The 25,924-nt window shown below is 35.1% G+C and overlaps 2 protein-coding genes, 1 long non-coding RNA gene and 1 pseudogene across 3 annotated transcripts; 1 reads left to right on the forward strand and 3 right to left on the reverse strand.

The window, feature by feature from the left end:
• Positions 1-609: 609 nt before the first annotated feature.
• On the reverse strand, positions 610-2,720 carry LOC18044597 (F-box protein CPR1). The gene is made up of 2 exons (XM_006437388.2): positions 1,420-2,720; positions 610-953 (listed from the first exon to the last, which is right to left on the reverse strand). Exon 1 carries the CDS (start codon positions 2,574-2,576, stop codon positions 1,425-1,427), a length of 1,152 nt encoding a protein of 383 aa, XP_006437451.1. The 5' UTR covers positions 2,577-2,720; the 3' UTR covers positions 610-953; positions 1,420-1,424.
• A 6,302-nt stretch (positions 2,721-9,022) lies between these two features.
• On the reverse strand, positions 9,023-17,755 carry LOC18044599 (annotated as a pseudogene).
• Positions 17,756-21,148: 3,393 nt separating this feature from the next.
• LOC112099300 lies at positions 21,149-21,668 on the forward strand. The gene is made up of 3 exons (XR_002906096.1): positions 21,149-21,205; positions 21,300-21,450; positions 21,547-21,668. It is a non-coding gene; the product is annotated as an uncharacterized LOC112099300 (long non-coding RNA).
• A 1,163-nt stretch (positions 21,669-22,831) lies between these two features.
• LOC18044600 (F-box protein CPR1) lies at positions 22,832-24,834 on the reverse strand. The gene is made up of 2 exons (XM_006437391.2): positions 23,536-24,834; positions 22,832-23,081 (listed from the first exon to the last, which is right to left on the reverse strand). The coding sequence occupies exons 1-2, from the start codon at positions 24,690-24,692 to the stop codon at positions 23,045-23,047; spliced, it is 1,194 nt and encodes a 397-aa protein (XP_006437454.2). The 5' UTR covers positions 24,693-24,834; the 3' UTR covers positions 22,832-23,044.
• Between the last annotated feature and the right edge of the window lie 1,090 nt (positions 24,835-25,924).

Below are 25,924 nucleotides of genomic sequence, written 5' to 3' on the forward strand. Positions count from 1 at the left end.
CTGTAAATATAATCTCAGAGGATCTTGGCATGAACAAGTTGTGGGCGACGCTGAGAATGCTCTTCAGGATGGAACCATGGTGCAACTCTATGCTTTCAGAAGACTTCAGGATACTAATAATGAGCTTTGTTTTGCTCTTGTTAATTTAGATCTTCTTAATTAGTAGATATGCAGATTAACTAATTAAGTTTTATTCTATTATATATACATTATTATCTTTTCATGAATGAAATTCTCTCAAATTATTTGATTTCATAGTGTGGTTTTGGTTCATTAGCTTCAAATTCTATATATATGTATATAAAATCATTCTTAGGTTCGGCGCCCTCATTTTTTTTAATGCGGATACTCTCTTAAACCCCATGACTTAAAAGAATGTCAGCATAAAAAAAGAAAAAATGAGGGCGTCCGCACTAGAATAGGACTATATATATATATATATATATATATACACACACACACACACACAAAAAGTTTTCAGGCACTTTTGCCTTTTAGGTACTGTTAGATTACAGTAGGAGCAAACATGAATATTGATCAGTTAACAATGGTCAACCATCAACTTAAAAGTCAAACTAACGGAATGACTTTCCAAAATTCTGAGGGAAATTTGATGAATGTTGATTTAAGTGGGGGCTAAGCAAAATTTAACCTGAAAGACAATCATTTTAAATTCATCACTGAATTAGTAGTTCCACAGTGAATCATACAAGCATGTCAATCTAAGGAATAACAAGCGTCTGTCAAAAGTGCTTTCACAACTCTGTTTGCATGTAAAAGCTTCTAAAACTATCCGCGCAATAAAGAGATAATATGACAGAACCTGACTTTCAACAAGCATAACTTTGATGTGTGCTACAAAAAGTATTAATGAAACCTTTTGTAATGGCCATTGTAACCACCAGACTTTCCAAAGACTAGCCAAGCTTCCCAATCGAATAGCCACCCTAAACCTGAAAAAATGAAAAACATCGGACGAACACATATAATCTCAGAATATAGAAAATAATAGGATAAAAAAAATCAGATTATTTTAACTCCCAAAGATGTCCGATGTGCATTAGATTGAATAATTATTCACTCTGTTTCATGGTCTTATTCCAATTTGAAGCAATATTCACCATCAGGCCATACGTAAGTGCTGCGAAGAATGCACGGGGACAAATCATAATCAGTCTACTCAGGACAAATATTTATCTCTCTGTGATTCACAAGGGCTCTATACTATAGACCATATGAGAAAGTCATTTATCTATCCTGCCTCAATAGTGAGAAAAATAAACCTTAAACAACCTTAACCTAGATTATGTTGCGAGATAAGAGTAAATCCGTTATCACTAAAACTAAAGTGACTAGTATTCAAGTAATGAAGTATTGTACTTGCTCGAGCAAAAATATTATAACTTCATGTTATTTTACCTTTTCTAACTCATTCTTCCTTCTCTGCCTGCCACACCTCTTCCTGCATAAGCAGCTAGTGAAACAAGACTATCTACACAAACAAGTGTATCACGACAACCTTGCGGGACACCATGAATCGTCACCTGATCAGCAGCTTTCTGACTTTGTGGGTCATACCAATAAAGTTCCCATCTATTTATATCATCATCTTCTTCACCATACTTAAACTTATCCACTAGAACTTTGTCTTCACTCTTTGAATAAGCCAATGCTTTCACATAATCGCCAACACTTCGGTGAAAAGAAAACGCTTTAGTCCAACACCCCTTCAATACCCATATATCGACAGGTTGTGGGTAATTACAAAGGCAACTGAAATAGAGACATCCACTGAAATTGCCCACAAACATAACAAGTACATTCTTTTTATCCTCTAGATGAGGCAGTGGCACTTCTTGAAATTCCTCACTTTCTAGATTAAATGCGACGATCAGATTTTCAATATCATCTTTAGGATTGTTCGTTACCAACCAATGTACATGACCATCCGCAAATGTACCATCCCAACCGTGAAGAATATAGTAAGGGAAGTCGACTCTGATCCGTCTCCAAGAATTACTTCTCAAACTATAAACAGAAACTTCAGTATACTCGACATTTTCTCTAACAAATTGTACAAGTCTGAAAACTTTGTAGTCATCATGAACAGCATCATAACCAAACCCATCAACAACCCTGTGAACCTTATCTTTCAAATCACCCCAAAACTTGGGTAGTATTAGATGTTCCTTGGTTGATGGATTCCAAAAAGCTATGCCATTTTCATCATTTTTGAGAGCAATCAATCCATTGCAAGAATCAATAATTGGAGTCCTCCCTTTGCAATTCTTAAAAGGGTGATCAAGTTCTACACCAAGATTCAAAGAATCCAAGCTTGCGGAGAAGATTTTACCGCCCCAGTAACGTGATGAGAGTAAGATAGGAGCTGGTGTACCTGAAAGAATGAGGCTGAGATTGGTGTTGGTTTCAATGGAGCGTTTGAGATGGATCTTTATGAATTCTTGACTGTCGATTAAGCTACAAAACGACTTCGACGCGCACTTGAAACGCAGCAGACACTTAATGGATAGCCGGCTTAGTATGTCAATGTTTATATCCGTCGGGAGCCCCGCCATTGTTAGCCGTAGTTACAGGCAGTTATGAACACGAGATGTTTGATAAAATGCTTGAGAAAGGGTCGTGGGCTTTTGGCTTTTCGCTCTCTCAAATTTAGCCGTGAATGAGATGAACTTTCAGCTTCCGTGAAATTGTGTTTCCTCTTTTTTTTTTTTTTTCCATATATCTTATAATATATATAGTTTTTTTTTTTCATTTATATCTCAAATCAGGGCCTTTCCATAAGTTTCTATCATAAGTTTTCAATAATTATAATTAAAAATAAAATCATTTACTTAAATTTTTTATTTTAAATTAACAAAATTTAAAAACTTTCAGAGAATTATTATTATTATTTTTTATCCTCATTCATCATTTCGCTAACAAACTATTCTGACTACAATTACGTAACTGACAAATGATTAAATGAAAGCTAGTGCTTGACACACCGACAAACTCAACACATCTTCTAAATTCAGAACAATCGCAAATATTATCATTCGGGATAAATTGAGACAAATCAAATCTTGCTTGTTGGCAGGTTTTAAGCGGCTCCAGAAGTTATCTATGCGGATCATGTGTCCCATTTATCAATCAATGTTTCTAAGTCAGGCCTCGAGGCTAAAATAATTTCAATATAACCAACCTTCGAGCACTTAAGTACGTGATAATTGCAAAGCAACTTTACAAGGTTTTATGGTCATACTAATAATTAATTTCGCAGGGTAAAAGCTTGTTTAGTCCCTATATTATGAGGTTAATGTCCATTTAGTCCCTGTATTTTTAAAAACACCTCAAAACATCCCTGCTACTAAATATTGACCCTTATGCCATTATTTTTTATTATTTTTAACTTGCTTTTACAATATTACATTTTTACAATAATGTTTCTTTTTTGGATATTAATAAAAAATTAAATTATCAAATTAAACTCAAAAATAAAATAAAAACAAAAAAGGTATATATTAATTTTTGTGGAAGCTCACGTATGTCTAAAAAATTAATATCTTAAAAAATTACATTATCAATTTTTTTAGAAAAATTAATATTTTATCTCAAGAGTGTGTTCCACAAAAATTAATATATATTATTTTATTTTATTTTATTTTTTGGTGTTAAACTGGTAATTTATTTTTTTCTTTTTAATAATGTCTAAAAAAATTATTATAATAGGGTTATTTTTTCTTTTTAATAATATCTAAAAAATTATTATAATAGGGCAATATTATAAAAATAAGTTAAAAGGAACAAAAGATAATGGCAAAAGTGTCAATAATTTAATGGTAGGGATGATTTGAGGTATTTTTAAAAATATAGGGACTAAACAGGTACTAACTTCAAAATATAGGGACTAAACGAGCTTTTACCCTAATTTCGCATACGGTAGATGCTGTACTAACAAATCCAAGTTAATAAACCATTTTCGCTCAGAACAACGCCTTATTGTATCAGGACAAGATTTATCTCAATATTAATTAGATTGATTAATCTCATTGGAACATGTTAATAATGTCTACGTACTCTTCATTGCAAGCTAAAACCTTTAATCCTCCTTAGAATTTGAAAAGTAGTTAATTAATTCAAGTAATAAACTGCATTCACTCAGTAGATATTTTTCTAGAGGCTGAATAGGAGGAGATATTTGTTGATAGAAAGCAACCAATAGAAAATAGTAAATTGATTTAGCCATAGAAGAATAAGGTGACGAACATGACATTGAAGAAATGAAACATAGACAACACCTATATTTTTAGGCTTTGTTTGGGATTGAGGTTGCATAGCTGCAGCTAAAAAGTTATGTTGATATGATTTTTTACTTGTATGATGAAAAATATATTATATCTTTAATAGTTTTATCAAAATAATTATTTAAAAATTGCATTTCCTACATACTATTAACATTTGTTTCATAGTTATACCTTTTTTCGACAACAGTTGTTGTTGCGTAAGCATGAGTTGAGCAATTACTAATATTATGGTGACTGCTACTTCTAGAAAAATATAAATGTGACAAATAAATATAAAGAAAAAATAGGACATAATAATTTACGTGACTCGACTATAGCGTACGTCTACGGGCAAATACTAGAAGATAATTTTACTAATAAATGGGAATTTACAAAATTGAAAAAAACTCTCAAAACCCAATACCTAATACACCCAAATAGATCCTCATTAGAGCACTCAAGTAAAAGTTCTCTTAAATCTCTCAAATTGCTTTACTTACAATTACTCTCAAGTCTTAACTCTCACAATTCTGGGATGGATTTGAAGCTCTTCCTCTCCTCTCTATTTATAGGGAAGCAATGCTTACCTATAGCTTTCCAATTTGGCTACAATTTGCTAGTTTGACAAATTGAATTTAGAATGAAAAATCAACTTTGGTGGGCACCAAAATCTTCATGCATGCATGGCTTCAATTTGTCAAATATTTGTGCACCAACCTCCAATTTGCCAAGCCAAATTGTATGGAAAAATCAGCTTTGGTGGACTGACTTTTCAATAGCTATATCTTAAGAGGTACAACACCTCAATCTCAAATAAAATCTTAATCTCAAATAAAATCTTAATCTCATTAAAGCACGACATAATTAAGTAGTGGGGGACCCTGAGAATGCTCTTCAATATGGAACCATGGTGCAGCTCTATGCCTTTAGAAGACTTCAGAATAATAATATATATTGAGCTTTGTTTTCCTCTCATCAATATAGATTTTGTTAATTAATAGGGATATTATCATTCTTATACCCTATAGATGCTCTGTTATCAAAAATACTACAACACTTTGAGGGTGTATCAATCGTCTACCCTAAATTGGCAAAAGTTATCTGCCGACCACCAAACCGTTAATTGCCGTTTGAAAGTTAATGGAATGATAGTGAATTGACGATTTTACCCTTAAAAATTATCACTTGTATACCCTTAAATTCTTTTATTATCACTTGTATCTTATGAAAAGACTAAATTACCCCTCTGGCGTTATCCTATTTAAATGGCAAGTAACAGTTTGGTGGACGGCATATACATTTTCTCAACTTAGGGTGGACAATTGATATACCCTTAAAGTGTTGTAGTATTTTTGATAACAGAGTATCTATAGGGTATATGAATGATAATTTCCCTAATTAATAAGTAGAAATTCATATTATTAGTCAATAAGAAGTTAATATCTTTCTCATTGATTTTTATTCTATCGTTCTTTTAGGAGTTTTAATTTTATTATTATTTTTAATACTCCTTAAAATGACCAATTTCCACAAACATATTCATTTTTCTTTTGAAATTGGACCATTTCGACTAGTTTACGCATAAGTCTTTGATTCTTCTTAATCCTAAGTAAATTGGGTATCCAAAAAACTTGACAAAACTAAATAAATAAATTAATTCTTGTTTTAAGTAAGTGAAGTGGGAATTCAACACTGCAGATGATGCATCGTCTGAAAAATAAACCGAGATGATGTCGTGTCATCTTCATCTAGTAAGTGAAATGATTGGTTGTTTCACTTCAAAAACATAAACGACGAGTTGTAAATAGTATGCAGCAATGCAAACTATTTACACATGTCGGTTGCAATAATATACAAGATGACCGGTCATGTTTCTACTTCGCTTCTTCGTGATAGGTCGTTTTAGTATGAAACCATAAACGAGAAATCATCCAACACGTTTATGCCACTTAAAATATTTTCAATATTGATTATCACTACTATTGTTATTTTCAGAACCATCAGTATAACTCTTGTTGTTATGATTATTATTTTATTATAATAATAATAATTATTATTTTTTCATTGTTATTGTTACTGTTATAACAGATAATAATAATACTAAGGATAAGAAATAACGAACGTCATTTTGGCAATTTGTAACAGCCCGTGTTAGTTCCTAAACAAAGTAAGTACACTAATGGCAACACAACCTTTCATTCGCAACGAATATGAAGAAGAAAAAGTTTTTTTTATGGTGCAATGATGTATTTCTATCATTGAAGTTTGTTATCTTGTTATTTTACTGTAAACATATAAACATAGTTATTGTGTAATTACCAGCTATAGTTGTAATTTGAATTGTTATTATAATTACTATTGTGTAACTCATCTATTGGATGGCAAATAAATGATTTTAATAATTATATAACTAGTAACCTAATAGATCATCTTCCCACAATAGTCAGGACTCAAATTGGAACACAAACATCATGATGACTCCCCTTTTTTTTGTGTGTGCGTGTACTTTTCTATGTCTTTTTAAACAATTACAATTGTAATGATTATTGTTCCACGTAACTGCTAAAGAAACAAACAATCGCTTACATTCACTAAAATCATTTGGAATTCAATGCTGCGAATGACGCTTTGTTTGGCAAGAAACCAATAGGACGTCACGTCCTCTTGCATCTAGTTGGCCAAATCTTGCATCTAGTTGGCCTTTGGCCAACAATGCGTCATTTTCCCTCAACATATAAACGATGAGCCGTAAATGGTATGCGCCATTGCATACTATTTACTCATGCCAGTTACAATAATAGATAGGATGACCGGTCGTTTGTCGTCTATGATCATTCACGACGCGTTGTATATGATTTTATAGATCCTTGCAACTTCGCCTATAATTAAGTTCGTAGAACCTTACTAGCTGCGTTATCTATCTGTGTGCAGCTCATTGTTACTATTTGCGAGTATCTGATTAACTCTATACCGTCTTTACGGCGTTGCATAGAATTCTCTGCTTGTACCCCAGGGGAAAAGATGAAGTTCAACGGTGGGTAATAAATAAGTTGTAGAGCTTCATCTTCAAAGATTTTAACCAAGTAATTGATAATGGAATTGCACTAAATCGAAGCAAAGACTCGTAGTACAGACCCAACTTCACTTCATTAGTATCTGAAAAGGAGCTAACGTAGACCAAGAAGAGAAGCAGAACAAGAGATTATAAAAGATAACAGACCAATGTATTACGGATAACGATCTTTAGTAAGCTAACGTCTTTCTCACTGACATTTATTCTCTCGCTCTTGTAGGAATTTTATTCTCTCGCTCTTGTAGGAATTTTATTCTCTCGTTCTTTAATAAGTTAACACGTTTCTCACTGATTTTTATTCTCTCGTTCTTGTAGGAGTTTTATTTTTATTTTTAATATTCCTTAAAAATGACCAATTTCAACAAATTTACGCATAATTCTTTGATTCTTCTTAATCCTAAGTGAGGTGGGCATCCAAAAACTTGAGAAAACTAAATAAACAAATAAATAAATTAATTCTTGTTTTACGTGGGTACTTCAAATTAGTTTCCTAATTATTCTAAAACGCCCTACAGGAAATAAAGTTTTAGGCGGCCAGGTAATCAATCAAACTAATTCTCGGATTAATTGCTCGGAAATCTCTAGCTACACTATCGGAAATACGAGGATTAACTAATATCCTACAAGGACTACGATATTAGTTAATCCTTTTCTCATAAGGCCTAGGATTAACCAACTCTATATATACTTCAAAAAAGGGATGGCCACAACATTAACGGTAAAGCTTTCTTGAATATCTTTGTTTGATTTCCTCGAATCGTTTGTGTCTATTAATCATAGAATGATGATGGTCGACAATCAAAACGGTGCCTCAGCAACAGCACAAATAGTGGTTCCTGAATTGCCGGCAAGTTTCAGGAACAGGATAAGGGGAATGGGTGGGTCAAATGTTGTGCTGGTCATTCAGAAAAAATTGACACAAAGTGATACAGGAAGCCAATACGATCGATTCTCTATACCAGAAGGACAGATAATGAATGATTTCCTTGAGGCGGAGGAGGAGGAGTTACTTGTTGATAGGAACCAACCGATACACAAGGTTAGATTGATCCACCCATGCGTGAGTAAGGTGACGAATGTGACATTAAGGAAGGGGCACATGAACAACGCCTCCACTTATAATCTCAGTGGAACATGGCGTGGAACTTGGCATAAACAAGTTGTGGGCGACTCTGAGAATGCTCTTCAAGATGGAACCATGGTGCAACTCTATGCTTTCAGAAGACGTCACAAAAATATTAATGAGCTTTGTTTTGCTCTTGTTAATTTAGATCTTTTCAATTAGTAGAAGTTCAGATTAATTAATGAAGTTTTATTCTATTATATATACATTATTACCTTTTCATGAATGAAATTCTCTCAAGTTATTTGATTTCACTAGTGTGGTTTCGGTTCACCAGCTTCAAATTCTATAAATATATATATATAGCTATGCACATATATGCACACACACACAGAAGTTGAAGGCACTTTTGCCTTTTAAGTACTGTTAGATTACATCAGAAGCAAACAGGAATATTCATCAGTTAACTATGCTCAACCATCAACTTAAAGGTCAAACTAACGGAATGGGGTTCCATAATGACTTCCCAAAATTCTGAGGGGAATTTGATGAACGACGATTTAAATGGGGGTTGAGCAAAATTTAACCTGAAAGACAACCTTTTTAAATTCATCACTGAATCAGTAGTAGTCCACAGTGAATCATACAAGCATGTCAATCCAAGAAAATAACAAGCGTTTTTCAAAAGTACTTTCACAACTCTGTTTGCAAGTAAAAGCTTTTAAAACTATCTACGCAACGAAGAGATGATATGACAGAATCTAGCTTTCAACGAGCATAACTTTGATGTGTGCCGCAAAAAGTATTGATGAAACATTTTCAATGGCCATCATAACCACCAGACTTTCCAACGACTAGCCAAGTTTCCCAATCCAATAGCCATCCTAAACCTGAAAAACCGAAAAACGTCAGACAAATACATATAACCTCAGAATATATAAAAGTATTAGAAAAAAAATCAGATTATTTTAACTCCACAAGATGTCCTACGTGTGTTAGATTGAACAATTATTCACTATGTTTCATGGTCTTATTCCATTTTGAAGCAATATTAACCATCAGTCTATAAGTAAGCGCTGCAAAGAATGTAGTATGTACAGGGACAAATCATAATCAGTCTACTCAAGACAATACTTATCTCTCTATGATTTCAGAAGGGCTCAATAGTATAGACCATATGAGAAAGTCATTTAAGTATCCGCTTCAATAGTGAGAAAAATAAAAGTTAAACAACCTTAGCCTAGATTATGTTGCGAGATAGAGTGAAGCCATAATCATGAAAACTAAAGGGACTAGCATTCAAGCGATTAAGTATTGTACTTGCTTCAACAAAAATATTATAGCTTCACGTTGTTTTACCTCTTCTAACTCATTCTTCCTTCTCTGCCTGCCACGCCGCTTCCTGCATAAGCAGCTAGTGAAACAGGACTATCTACACAAACAATTGTATCACGACAACCTTGCGGCACACCGTGAATCGTCACTTGATCCGCAGCAGCTCTCTGATTTTGTAGGTCATACCAAAAAAGTTCCCATATATCTATATCATCTTCATCTTCAGCATATTCACAATTATCCATTAAAATTTTGCCTCCGCTCTTTGAATAAGCCAATGGTTTCACATAATCGCCAACTCTCCGGGGAACAGAAAAAGCTTCTGTCCAAGATTCCTTCATTACCCACACATTGACAGGTCGTGAATGATCATACAAGCAACAGAAATAGAGACGTCCACTAAGAGTACCCACAAACATAACAAGTACTTCGTTTCTATTCTCTAGATGAGGCAGTGGCACTTCGTGAAATTCCTCACTTTTTAGATCAAACGCGACAATCAGATTTGCAATATCATCTTCAGGATTGTTCGTGACCAACCAATGCACATGACCATCCGCAAATGTACCATTCCAAGGGCGTCGACTCTGATCCGTCTCGAAGAATTAGTTCTCAAACTATAAACATCAACTTCAGTATATTCGACACTTTCTCTGTCAATATCGGCTGCATCTAGAAGCTTTACATAAACAAAGAATGGTGGCACATGGCTTTGAAGATGGAACACGGTTTTCACCCACCAAGCTTTGATGAACACGGTTTTGAAGAAGATTTTGATACCCACGGCTTTGACTTTCTTGGCCATCATTTTGCTATAAATACTAGTGCAAATGAAGAGCTTATTCATTCCATTTTTAGAGAGCAATTTAGGGAGTTGAGGGAGAGTTCAAGAGCTTGCATTTATAAGCTCTTGTTATAGTGATTGAGAGAGTTTGGGTGTATTGGGGTTTTTGGGAAGTGAGCTAAAATACTACAATACTTGTAACTCCTTTTCACTAGTAAAATATTTTCCTTCTGTCTTCGCCCGTGGATGTAGGCTAAAAGCCGAACCACGTAATTTCTGGTGTCCTCTAGTGTGCTTGTTCTTTATTTTCTTCCAATTTTATTTTAGCTGCATGTCTGCTTCACCCACCAATTTCCTAACAGTGGTATCAGAGCTATTGATTGTATTTTTTGGAGTCAGGAACTGTTCACGTAAGGGGTACTATTCACGTATACGGCACTGTACACGTATACGATACTATTCACGTATACGGTACTGTTCACGTATATGGTTTTAATCACATAGACGGTACTATTCACGTATATGGTATTATTCACATATACGGTACTATTCACCTGAAACGGTGGAAGCGATCCAAGAATTTGGCGGTGCAAAGCAGGGAATAGTGGTGTGAATAAAGTAACTGTGGTTTTGTACATGTCTAGGAAAGTTTTGTCACAAAGGCGATAAGAGCTTAAGGAGTCTGGGTTTTAAGTGGGACCATTGTGACCCCTCTAGTCTTTCCTGGGAACTTTCCTGGTGTGCATTCTCACACATACTCACAACTATTCAAGGTGATATACTAGCTTGTGTGCAGTATTTATCAACAAAATGGCGGCAAAGTATGAAATTGAGAAGTTTAACGGAAATAATTTTTCGTTGTGGAAAATGAAGATGAAAGCTGTATTGAGGAAAAATAATTGTTTGGCAGCAATTGGAGAAAGGCCCATGGAGATAACTGATGACAAATGGAACAAGGTAGACGGCAACGCCATTTCTGATCTACACTTGGCACTTGCGGATGGAGTATTATCTAGTGTGGCAGAGAAAAATACGGCGAAGGAAATATGGGATACTCTCACTGTTGTGCAAATTTTAATGTACTCGCAAGCGCACGAATCTATTGTAGTATAGACTAATGGTGACGAGTGTCGATCCCACGAGGAGGTGGATTTTAATTGTGTGTAGAATTAATTTTGTAAATGGGTTGTTGGATTTATGGTGGAAATGATTTGGAATATGCTAAAACTTAAATTAAAATGGCGAGAATAAATTCTAAATTTGGAATTGAAATGGCGAGAATAAATTGAAGAAAATTCTATTAAAATGACGTACTTGGGTATCTGGATCCGTATCAACATGCATCATGGGCTAAATAATCCGTATTAATGCCAATTAAATCATGAGGGGGGAATCCACACCTCATGAACCACACTCTAATCAATATGATGCTAAGGGCTTATCGTGCCAAATAATAATAACCTTGTACTAGAGGGCCGGTGAAACCAAGGCGGTACTAGACAAGATTAGTATTATTTGTCGACGAGAAGTCAAAACATCCACAAAAACTAGAGGGGAAGAGAAAATAAATTTACCAAATTAAGCCCATGACACATGTTGAGACTTCACCTTCAACCCAAGCTTGAAAGAAAATTAGCCACTCATAATTGAACTAGGGGCAAAATTGAAATTTATTAAAATACGAAGAAAATACAAGATGGAGAGGGAATTACAGAAAATGGAGTCCAAAAATGGATTCAGAGATATCAAATTAGGGGGGGGGGAGGCCCCCTTTTTATAGATACATGGAGTAAATCATGGCCATCGGATTAAAAACAGTTTGGACGCTCAGGATTGCGCCACGTCATCAGTCAACAGTCCACGGTTTGACCACGCGGATGAACAGTAACACGGTTTGACTCGGATGAACAGTAACGCGGTTTGACTCGGATGAACAGTAACGCGGTTTGGTTGAAAATAATCCTGTGTGATGCATGTACCGTACGCGAGATTTTTCATCCACTGATATGCTGCCACGTCACCATCAACAGTACATAAGAATTTTAGCCCAACAGGATCGTGACACCTCATCAGTCAATGCCACATCATCGGTCAATGCCACGTCATCGATCCGTCTATGTGAACAGTAACGTAGTTAGTACCGTACACGTGAATAGTACCGTACATATGAATAGTGCCATTTTTCCTTTTATGCTCCTCCTAAGGTTTTCGACTGTCCTGAGTTCAAAAGTGATGTCCGTTTTGCCGTCTGATCTCTCCTTTATTGTGAAATGACTATAATGCCCCTAAAATACATAAAATACTTAATTAAAATAAAACACATGTAATTAAATCACAAGAAGGTTAAATACATAAAAGTAAGGGTTGTTAGTAAGACTTGAAATGTAAAATGACGGTTTTCTCCTTTATAAATATGCATTTTCTAACACTCAACACTCACAAAATTGTATGAGGCCAAGTCATTACACAACAAAATCTTATTGAAGAGAAAACTCTATACTCTTCGAATGACGGAATCTACAATGGTGACCGACCACATCAACACATTGAAGACTCTATTTTCACAACTCACAACGTTGGGTCATAATATAGAGGAAAATGAACGTGCAGAGCTTCTACTTCAAAGTCTACCAGATTCGTATGATCAACTCATCATCAACCCGACGAACAACAATCCAGTGGAGAGTCTAGTTTTCGACGATGTTGCAGCCTCCGTATTAAATGAGGAGAGCAGGCGGAAAAATAAGGAAAACAGACAAGCAAGTTCGCAGCAAGCAGAAGCGCTATCGGTGACGAGAGGGAGATCAATGGAACGTGGCCCCAGTGGGAGTCAAAATCATGGTAGATCAAAATCCAGAAGTAAGAAGAATGTTAAATGCTACAACTGTGGCAAGAAAGGGCACGTCAAGAAAGAGTGTTGGAGTAACCAGAAGAAAAGGGAGGGCAAAGAACCTGAGTCATCAAATGCTCAGGGATGTGTAGCAAGTACCTTGGATGATGGCGAAATACTCTACAGCGAGGAAACAACTGTTTCAGAAGGCAGAAAACGATTGTCTGATGTCTGACTTATAGACTCAGGAGCTACTTGGTACATGACCTCTCGAAGAGAATGGTTCCACACATATGAACTTATCTCAGGAGGATCTGTATATATGGGTAATGATCATGCCTTAGAGATCGCTGGTATTGGTACTATCAAAATAAAAATGTTTGATGGTACAATTCGTACAATTGGGGAAGTACGACATGTCAACGGCCTGAAGAAAAATCTATTGTCTTTGGGACAAATGGATAGTCATGGGTACAAAACTCCTGTGGAGAATGGAATTATGAAGATTGTTAAAGGCACGCTTGTATTGATGAAGGCAGAAAAGATCGGTGCTAATTTATACATGCTTAAAGGAGAAACACTACAAGAGGCTGATGCGTGTGTCGCATCAAATGGAGAAGAGTTAACGATGATGTGGCATCTCAAACTTGGTCACATGTCATAACAAGGTTTGAAGATTCTCTCTGAACGAAAATTGTTTCCGGGGCTCAAATCGGTAAGTTTACCATTTTGCGAGCATTGTGTTACAAGTAAGCAGCATAGATTAAAATTCAGTAGATCTATTGCTAGAAGTAAATGCATTCTAGACTTGATTCATTCTGATGTTTGGGAATCGCCGGATATATCCATGGGAGGTGCAAAGTACACGGTGACTTTCATTGATGATTATTCCAGAAGATGTTGGGTGTATCCAATTAAGAAAAAGTCAGATGTATTTCCTGTGTTTAAAGAATACAAAGCGCGGGTGGAACTTGAATCTGGTAAAAAGATCAAGTGCTTGAGGACAGACAATGGTGGAGAATATACAAACAGCGAGTTTCTTGCTTTATGTAAACAAGAAGGTATTCAGAGGCAGTTCACGGTGGCATACACTCCTCAACAAAATAGAGTGGCAGAGCGGATGAACAGAACTCTTACAGAAAGAATAAGAGCTATGTTGAGAACTGCTGGCCTACCCAATTCATTCTGGGCAGAAGCAGCCAAAACTGCCTGTTATATAGTAAATCGATCGCCATCTACAGCTATTGGGCTAAAGACAGCAATGAAGATGTGGATTGGAATGCCAGCTGATTATTCTTACCTACATGCATTTGGATGTCTTGTGTACGTGATGTACAATGCCCAAGAAAGAACAAAGCTGGATCCAAAATCTAGAAGATGTATCTTCTTGGGGTATGCTGATGGAGTAAAGGGGTATCGTCTGTGGGACCCCACTGCCCACAAGATCGTCATCAGCAGAGATGTTATCTTTGTAGAAGATCAACTGCAAAGGAGAGATGAGGATGATGGCACTACAAAAGAAAAGTCAGAGATCGTGCCAGTATATGTGGAAAATAATCTAGAAGATTCAGATTCTTCTGAAGCAGCACCAGAGAACGAGGAACAAGAACCAGTCGAGTCCGAGGCTACAGAAGTTCGTCGGTCAACTCGTAAGAGACGACCACCAACATGGCACTCGGAGTATGTCACAGAGATCAACGTTGCATACTGTCTTCTAACGGAGGATGGAGAGCCATTAACTTTCCATGAAGCTTTAGAAAGCTCAGATATTGCTTTGTGGATGACAGCAATGCAGGAAGAAATTGAAGCTCTACACAAAAACAAGACATGGGAACTTGTACCACTACCACGTGGAAGAAAAGCCATTGGAAACAAATGGGTCTACAAGATCAAGCGTGATGGCAATGACCAAGTGGAGCGGTATCGTGCAAGATTGGTGGTGAAAGGATATGCTCAGAAAGAAGGCATTGACTTCAACGAGATATTTTCGCCTGTGATTCGACTCACAACAGTCAGAATAGTCTTGACAATGTGTGCTATATTTGACCTACATCTAGAGCAGTTAGATGTGAAAACCACATTTCTTCATGGAGAACTTGAAGAAAAAATATCTATGCTCCAACTAAAAGGTTTTGCAGAAACAGGAAAGGAGAACTTGGTTTGCAAGTTGAACAAATCTCTATACGGTCTCAAACAGGCGCCGATGTGTTGGTATAAGAGATTTGATTCCTTCATTATGAGCCTTGGATACAACAGACTCAGTTCAGACCATTGTGCATATTACAAGAGGTTTGAAGATAATGATTTCATCATTTTGCTGTTGTATGTGGATGACATGTTGGTAGCAGGTCCCAACAAAGATCGAATCCAAGAATTGAAGGCACAGTTGGCTAGGGAGTTTGAAATGAAGGGCTTGGGACCAGCAAATAAGATTCTAGGGATGCAAATTCACCGAGACAGAAATAATAAGAAGATTTGGCTTTCGCAAAAGAATTACTTGAAGAAAATCATGCGACGCTTTAACATGCAAGATTATAAGTCAATTTCTACCCCACTTCCTGTTAATTTCAAATTATCCTCAAGTATGTGTCCTAGCAATGAAGCGGAGAGGAAGGAGATGTCTCGAGTACCGTATGCATCAGCAGTGGGAAGTTTAATGTTCGCTATTATATGTACAAGATCGGACATTGCACAAGCAGTGGGAGCAGTCAGTCGATACACGGCGAATCCTAGTGGAGAGCATTTAATAGCTGTGAAGAGGATTCTGAGATACATCAGAGGAACCTCAGATGTTGCATTATGTTATGGAGGATCAGAGTTTACTGTCAGGGACTATGTGGATTTAGATTTTGCAGGAGACCTTGATAAAAGGAAATCAACTACTGGTTATGTGTTTGCACTTGCGGGAGCAGCTGTAAGCTGGGTTTCGAAACTGCAGACCGTTGTGGCATTATCTACAACAGAAGCAGAATACATGGCAGCTACACAAGCTTGCAAGAAAGCTATTTGGATACAAAGATTATTGGAGGAGCTCGGGCACAAACAACAGAAAATTCCTGTGTTTTGTGACAGTCAGAGTACCTTGCACATTGCAAGGAATCCAGCTTTTCATTCCAAGACAAAGCACATAGGAGTTTAGTATCACTTCGTTCGTGAAGTAATGGAAGATGGAAGTGTGGATTTGCAGAAAATCCATACCAAAGAGAACTTAGCAGATGTTTTGACCAAGCCGATAAATACTGATAAGTTTGTCTGGAGTAGATTCTCTTGTGGCCTAGCAGAAACGTAAGCAACATGATTATGGCGAAGCAGAAAGGATGGTGTGGAGATTGATTGATTCTCAATCTAATCTCCAAGTGGGAGAATGTCAATATCGGCTGTATCTAGAAGCTGCATCTAGAAGCTTTACATAAACAAAGAATGGTGGCACATGGCTTTGAAGATGGAACACGGTTTTCACCCACCAAGCTTTGATGAACACGGTTTTGAAGAAGATTTTGATACCCACGGCTTTGACTTTCTTGGCCATCATTTTGCTATAAATACAAGTGCAAATGAAGAGCTTATTCATTCCATTTTTAGAGAGCAATTTAGGGAGTTGAAGGAGAGTTCAAGAGCTTGCATTTATAAGCTCTTGTTATAGTGATTGAGAGAGTTTGGGTGTATTGGGGTTTTTGGGAAGTGAGCTAAAATACTACAATACTTGTAACTCCTTTTCACTAGTAAAATATTTTCCTTCTGTCTTCGCCCGTGGATGTAGGCTAAAAGCCGAACCACGTAATTTCTGGTATTCTCTAGTGTGCTTGTTCTTTATTTTCTTCCAATTTTATTTTAGCTGCGTGTCTGCTTCACCCACCAATTTCCTAACATTCTCTACCAAATTGTATAAGTCTAACAACTTTGTAGTCATCATTAACAGCATCATAACCAAACCCATCAAAAACCACATAAACATTATCTTTCAAATCACTCCAAAACTCGGGTAACATTACATGTTCCTTGGTTGCTGGATTCCACAAAGCTATGTCATTTTCATCATTTTGCAGAGCAATTAATCCATTGCAAGAATCAATCATTAGAGTCTCTCCTTTGCAATTCTTAAAAGGGTGATCAAGTTCTAGACCAAGATTCAAAGAATCCAAGCTTGCGGAGAAGATTTTACCGTCCCAGTAACATGATGAGGGTAAGATGGAAGCTGGTGTACCTGAAAGAATGAGGCTGAGATTGGAGCTGGTTTCAATGGAGCGTTTGAGATGGATCTTAATGAATTCCTGGCTGTCGATTAAGCTACAGAATGACTTCGACACGCACTTGAAGCGCAGCAGACACTTAACAGATAGTCGGCTTAATATGTCCATGTTTATATCCGTCGGAAGCTTCGCCATTGTTAGACTGATAACTGAAATCTAGCGCTTGATATAACGAGCAATTCAACACGTCTTCTGAACTCAGATTCAACAGCAAATATCATCATGTGAGCTAACTTGAGAGAAATCAAACCTTGCTTGTTAGCAAGCTGCGGGTTGAGTGCCGCAACTTGAGGAATTATCGAAACGGATCGTGTGTCACAGAAATTATCATGTCGGTTGAGTTCTATGAGAAATAAATGTTTAAATCAGGCCTCTAGGTAAAATGAGTTTCAACATTATCAAGTTTTCGAACCGTTAAGCAATTAAACGCATGATACAGAAAACCTCTATAAAATAAAATTGTTGGAATGTAAAAGAAAAAAGATTATCTTAGCGAGAATATTTGTTTATCCATAAATAAATAATTTATTAATTTATCAGAAAATAAATGTTTGCTAATTTATGAAGAGTTTTATATTTAAATTACTTGTGTCATCTTAGTATGTGTACTGCTCCTTTAACCAAGATTTATGTATGAATTTCAAAAGTTGTCATGTATATCCAAAAGATATTAATAAATGTTAGAACATCTACATAGTAACCTAAAAAATTAACGTAAGTACATTATATGTAGACATAAAATTGACGCACATACTTTTAAAATTCAATAGCCTAGAAGATAAAATATTTCAGCTGTATAAAGTTATTGAACATAAACCCATAAATACATCGATTTTTAGTATCAAATCATTAGATGCATAGTTTGGAAAATAGTTTAATTAAAAAAATTGAGGTTGTCAATAAAAAAACTTCTTAATAATATGAATTTTATATGTTAAATAAATTAATAATTTTATATTTGAGTACTTATTAATTTATATTTTCATTGGGTCCTCAAGGATTCAAAAGAAGATCATAAGAGTCAGACTGTTGACGCCCATTTATTAATTTCATAAAATCTCTACCTTGTTTAGGGATAGCAAAATTACCCACAAACCTACCAGCAAAAACCCTCCCGCTGCAGGTAATTTTGTGGGTTGCGGATAAGTTTGGTATTTCAACTTAAATCCACTGCGGGTTACGGATTGGTTTGGTATTAAGAAAAAATTTGTTGGGTACCAGCGCGGGTATCCACCAACCCACATTCTCTATTTTAATTATTTATATTTTTTATTTTAATCAAAAAAATAACATAAAAATTTTAATCATAAATATATTTAACTTTAAAGTTTTTAATTCCTAAATCTAACTTTTTTTCACATTATTGATTATTGTTATTTTTGGGACGCTAGCTAGTGTTCTTGAGTTTCGTGGAGTAACAAAGTTTGAAGAGAATGATAGAGATATGCATTAAGTCCATTATTTATGGAATTGGTATCTTATAGCAAGTCTAGTTAAATTAGGATTTTATTTATTGCATATCTTGTAATAGCAATTAATTAAATTAATTCCCTAATTAAATGATATTCTAATTTATTATGATTATTTGTTTCCTAGTTTTATTAGATGTCAAATTTAGCAAGTCAATTAATAACGGAATTCTATAATTAGTGTTTAAGATTTATTTAAAGTAAGAAGCTGGTTCAAACAATAAGTTTATTAAATGTTCTAGATATTTCTTGGGAGACAAGCAAGGCAAGAATATCATATTTATTCCTATTCAGATTCATAGGAATTATAAGAGAAAATAAACTCTTATTTGGAAAGAATCCAAGTTTTTTAAGACTTGCAATTTTTGTGAAACTCTAGTGCTTATATAAAGAGAGGTATTTAATAATTGAAAGAGTACAACACAAAGCATAAAGCAGGGAAGCAAAATTCGGCCTCCTCCTTAGAGAATCCGGATTTGGTGCATAACGTTGTGTTGATTTGTTTTCCTATCTTCTTCATTCAAAGTCTTGTAATGAAACTATTTCTTTTCATCTATGTGGAGAGTCTATGTGGATCTTAGATCACTAGACATTAAAGAATTAAAAAATTGTTATTAATCACTTTGCGAAGTGCCTTGAGGATCGTGGATCAAGAGAGGTAGCAATTATTCAAGAAAAACAGATTTAAACTATGGTTGAGTAAGCTGTATGGTGATAAATTGTAAGTGAGAGTCTTAAGTTTGGTAAATCCATAGGTTGTAACATCTCAACTTAGTGAATTGCTTTATATCGGGGCGTGACCTCATAAATGTAGGATTGATTAGTCCAAACCATGTAAAAATATCCGTGTTGTTTAATTTCTACAATTTATTTTATTTTAAAAAAATAATATTTTTAATGCGGATGAACAATAATAGTGAACAGTAACTGCAAACAGTGAGCGTGAGTAGTAACTCTGAACAATTTTAGTAAACAATATTTTTAAAAATTAATTAAATTGTTAATTTTAGGGTTTTAACTGTCTACATCTATTTGCAATAAATCTAAATTGCTTTCGATATGGAGATTGTAGAAGAATTATAAGAGTGATAAAGTCATTGAAAATTGAAAGATACAAAAAATTTAACAATGAAAATAATTTTTATTTAAGAACAAGTCATACAACAGTCCCAACTACTCAAATTAGTGAAATCAATTCGAGGATTCAATAAGAAAAAAAAAAATCTGGCTGTTGCACAAGCATTGCAAAGTTACATATTTTCTATTCATCATTTGAGAATTTTATTGTGTTGCACAAGCATTGCAAAGTTACATATTTTCTTTTCATCATTTGGGAATTTTGTCACCTGATAGATACTTATTTCAACTCGGAAAAAAATTTGTCAACAGATAGATAGTTTGTTCTCAAAGTCTTTTATACTCATAATATAAGATTGAATGCCATAGAAAAAAAAATGTATTTCCGACATTAGGTGGAATATAATGAAAAAAAGGCTTCTAAGAGGATTTTGAAAGGGTCTAATAGTTCAACTTAAGTTATTATTTTATTTATTTAGTGAGACCAAAAGATTTTTTTTTAAAATTTAATTAAGGTTATTAATTTATTGAACATTTATTTATCAAAGTTTTACTGTAATTGCAAAACAACTTGTCAAGTATTCACGGTGATACTGGTAACTGCACATAGAGTAGTTACCATATCAAGATATAGACAATTGCCCAGCAGAAAGATAGATTTTATTCTTGCCTATGTTCACGTTGACAGTCTCTTAAAATATATTTTAAAGTGCTGTAAAATATTTTGTATGCATCTGCACAAAATTTTGTGCCGCAACTGACCATGACTCACTGTATATGTGTGCTCAAGATAAAACCAAAGTAATTTGGGAAATTTACAAAAATAACCATAAAATTTTTGCTATTTTCACAATTAACCCTCTCAACTTTTTTCTATCAATATTAGCCAAACACACGCTTTTCTTCCCAAATTACCCTTCTTTACAAACCAAAACAACTTTCGTCAAAACTTGGTGCGACAGGCACCTGTTGCACCAAGTGCCAAGCCAAGCTGGATGAAGAAGATGACACCCACATAAGCACCCGAGTTGCCGGAACAATGTGAGTCGCTGCATACTAATTTCTCATCAATGTTTTCCACTTTCCTTCTCATACATTATATATGAATTTAATATTCAAATTCACGACCTTGTAGTGGATATATGGCACCAGAATATGCAACACGGGGCCATTTAACAGAGAAAGCGGATGTCTATAGTTTCGGAATTGTTGCCTTAGAAATTGTCAGCGGTAGAAGCAACGTTTTTTCCAGGACAAAGGAGGATAAAATTTATCTTCTAGATTGGGTAACATTTAGGCTCCTACAATCTCTTGTTTTGCATTGTTTGATCTTGAATTTATCACCAACCAAATATATGTTGTTTCAACTTCTTTTCAATCAGGCGCTTGTATTGAAAGAGCAAGGAAATTTAATGGAGCTAGTTGATACAGATCTTGGTTCAAATTTTGACAAAGAACAATTGATGGTGATGATCAATGTAGCCCTGCTGTGTGCCAGTGCTTCTCCTACAAATAAGCCTTCAATGTCTTCGGTCTTAAGCATGCTCGAATGCGGTGTTGATGTTCCAAATTTAGTTCCAGATTCAAGTATCTCAGAAGTTGATGAAACCAAGTCAGAAGCAATGAGGAGATATTAGCACGTCGTCAATTTATGGGCCACCTACACGTTCTTCCACGTCTGGAGCTGACCTCTATCCATTCAGTGTGGATTCCGACCGATTATTGTAATAACTCAGATTAGAGAATTATGCTTGAATGCTGTGTGTATATTTTCTTCTCATTCTATCTTCTTTTCTTCTTTCTCAACATAAATGTTAAAGACATTCAGCATATAACTCCGAAATGGAGCGTGTTTCTACTGCCGCCATGGCTGATTTAAAAGCCATCGCCGACTGCATGATATCGGCCGGCTACGGGAAGGAGTGTTGGGGGAGAGATGAGAGAGAGGGGAATTTTGGTCTCAAAGGCTTTTTTATGGCTAATGTTGATAGAAGTTTGTTTGGGGGGTTAAGATGGAAAAAGCCAAAATTTTTATGGCTATTTTTGTAAATTTCCCAAGTAATTTGAACCAACGTCCTAATTGTATCATGACAAGGTTTCTTAATATTCTCAGTATTAATTAGATTACTTGGAATAGCCTTAATAATCTAGGCACCCATCAATTTTGTGCGCTAAAATATTTAGATCCTCCGTAGAATTAGGAGGCTCGTTAGTTCATTAATTTGAAGTAATCAATCCAATTCACTCAGGACTAGGATTGTAATTCTACACTTGTAAAAACTATCTAGAAAAAGAAAAAAAAAAAGACAACTGCCCTATTATTTGATCACAACACAAATAATTGGTTGTGTCAAGCCTACCCAACCCTACATAAATCTTAAGATCTTATGAGCCCAGAGACCAGGGATTTTGATACAGCTTACCAACCTTCATAATGTGACAGATGCTATGGGGAACCCAGATTACAACTCTTTGCCATGGTTATGGTTCTGAAAAATGTAGACTGTTGAGGAAGTGAATTTCTGAAATATCTTTTAACCAATAGCAAGTAGATTACTTTCAGACAAAAATGTCAAACAACTCAGTATCTTGAGAATCAAAATTACTGCCAATCCCTTTAAAAATAAAAAAGGTTACTTAATTCACCTCAAATCAGAATAAGTGGACTGAAACAATGGCTTCACTGTAGTCAATTCAAGCATCGGTCAAAAGTATTTTCACAAATCTATTTGCAAGTAAAAAGCTTCTTAAACTATCTACACATCAAAGAGATAATATGACAGAATCTGGCCTTCAACAAGCACAACTCTGATGTGTGCTACAAAAAGTATTCATGGTCAGACCTTTTGATGTCCATCATAACCACCAGACTTTCAATGACTAACCAAGCTTCCCCAGTCCAATAGTCGCCCTAAACCTAAAAAAGACGAAAAAAATTGGACAAATACAAATAATTTCAGAATATAGAAAAGATTAATTAGCAAAAAAAAGAAAAAAAAAATCAGATTATTTTAACCCCTCAAGATGTTCTATGTGCATTAGATTGAGCAATTATCCACACTGTTTAGTGGTCTTATTCCAGTTTGAAGCAATATTAACCATCTGGCAACATGTTAGTGATGGATAGGGACAAATCATAATCAGTCTTCTCAAGACAATATTTATCTCTCTAGGAATCAGAAGGGCTCTATAGTATAGACCATTTGAGAAAGTCATTCATCTGCTTCAATCGAGAGAAAAATAAAAGCTAGCCTAGATTATGTTGTGAGATAGAGTAAATCCATTATCATGAACACTAAAGTGATTAGTATTCAAGTGATCAAGTATTGTAATTGCTTGCGCAAAAATGTTATAACTTCATGTTACTTTACCTCTTGTAACTCATTCTTCCTTCTCTGCCTGCCACGCCACTTCCTGCATAAGCAGCTAGTGAAACAAGACTATCCATACAAACAATTGTATCACGACAACCTTGCGGGACACCACCATGAATCGTCACTTGATCAGCAGCTCTCTGATTTTGTGGGTCATACCAACAAAGTTCCCATCTATTTATATCTTCATCTTCACCATACTTAAACTTATCCACTAGAACTTTGTCTTCACTCTTTGAATAAGCCAATGCTTTCACATAATCACCAACACTTCGGTGAAAAGAAAAAGCCTTAGTCCAACACCCCTTCAATACCCATATATCGACAGGTTGTGGATAATTACAAAGGCAACTGAAATAGAGACATCCACTGAAATTGCCCACAAACATAACAAGTACGTCGTTTTTATTCCCTAGATGAGGCAGTGGCACCTCGTGAAATTCCTCACTTTTTAGATTAAATGCGATGATCAGATTTTCAATATAATCTTCAGGATTTTTCGTTACCAACCAATGTACATGACCATCCGCAAATTTACCATCCCAACCGTGAAGAATAGAGTAAGGGAAGTCGACTCTGATCCGTCTCCAAGAATTAGTTCTCAAACTATAAACAGAAACTTCAGTATACTCGACATTTTCTCTAACAAAGTGTACAAGTCTGACAACTTTGTAGTCATCATTAACAGCATCATAACCAAACCCATCAACAACCATGTAAACCTTATCTTTCAAATCACCCCAAAACTTGGGTAGTATTAGATGTTCCTTGGTTGATAGATTCCAAAAAGCTATGCCATTTTCATCATTTTTGAGAGCAATCAATCCATTGCAAGAATCAATAATTGGAGTCCTCCCTTTGCAATTCTTAAAAGGGTGATCAAGTTCTACACCAAGATTCAAAGAATCCAAGCTTGCGGAGAAGATTTTACCGTTCCAGTAGCGTGATGAGTCTAAGATAGGAGCTGGTGTACCTGAAAGAATGAGGCTGAGATTGGAGTTGGTTTCAATGGAGCGTTTGAGATGGATCTTTATGAATTCTTGGCTGTCGATTAAGCTACAAAACGACTTCGACACGCACTTGAAACGCAGCAGAGACTTAACAGGTAGCCGGCTTAGTATGTCAATGTTTATATCCGTCGGGAGCCTCGCCATTGTTAGCCGTAGTTACAGGCAGCAATGAACACAAGATGTTTGATAAAATGCTTAACAAAGGGTTGTGGGTTTTTGGCTTTTCGCTCTCTCAGAATTAGCCGTGAATGAGATGAACTTTCAGCTTCCGTGATATTGTGTTTCCTCTTCTTTTTCCATATATCTTATAATATATATAGTTTTTTTTTCAGTTATTAATAGTGTTTGGTTTTATATTTGCATCAAGAAAATTAACCTTTTTTTTTTTCATTTATATCTCAAATCAGGGCCTTTCCATAAGTTTCTATCATAAGTTTTCAATAATTATAATTAAAAATAAAATCATTTACTTAAATTTTTTATTTTAAATTAACAAGATTTAAAAACTTTCTGAGAATTATTATTATTATTATTTTTTATCCTCATTCATCATTTCGTTAACAAAATATTCTGACTACAATTACGTAACTGACAAATATTATGCTTTATGTAGCATAAAACTCAACACATCTTCTAAATTCAGAACAATTGCAAATATTATCATTCGGGCAAAATTGGGAGAAATCAAATCTTGCTTGTTGGCAAGCTTTAAGCGGCTCGAGAAGTTATCTATGCGGATCATGTGTCCCATTTATCAATCAACGTTTTTAAGTCAGGCCTCGAGGCTAAAATGATTTCAATATAACAAAGCTTCGAGCTGCGAAAGCTTCAAGCAATTTAGTACGTGATAATTGCAAAACAACTTTACAAGGTTTTATGGTCATACTAATAATTAATTGCACATACAGTAGATGCTGTTCTAACAAATCCCAAGTTAACAAAACATATTCGCCCAAAAATCAGGGACGTAGCCAGGAATTAAATTGATCTGGGACACACTAAAAATGTAGTATAATTTTGAAAATTTATATTACAACACATAAAATCGCAATATAATATAAATTGATAATAAATTTTGAAAATTTAGATAACAATACATAGAATTGCAACTATAATATAAATTAATAATAAATTTACTTATTACAATTGTTCTAATCAAGAATTCCCCAACGAGATTTCATGCGTTGAAAATGCTGTAAAATAATTTCATTATCAATACAATCAAATACATCTTTTTCAATGTACACAACCAGATTATCATTCAACCATTCATCTTCCATTCAACTTCATAGTCGATTCTTCACATAATTCATAGCTGAAAAAACTCTTTCAACAGTGGTAGTGGCAACTGGTAAAACTAATGCTAATGTGACTAA

Source organism: Citrus clementina, unplaced genomic scaffold (assembly GCF_000493195.1).
Source record: "Citrus clementina cultivar Clemenules unplaced genomic scaffold, Citrus_clementina_v1.0 scaffold_4, whole genome shotgun sequence".
Taxonomy (NCBI): Eukaryota; Viridiplantae; Streptophyta; class Magnoliopsida; order Sapindales; family Rutaceae; genus Citrus; species Citrus x clementina.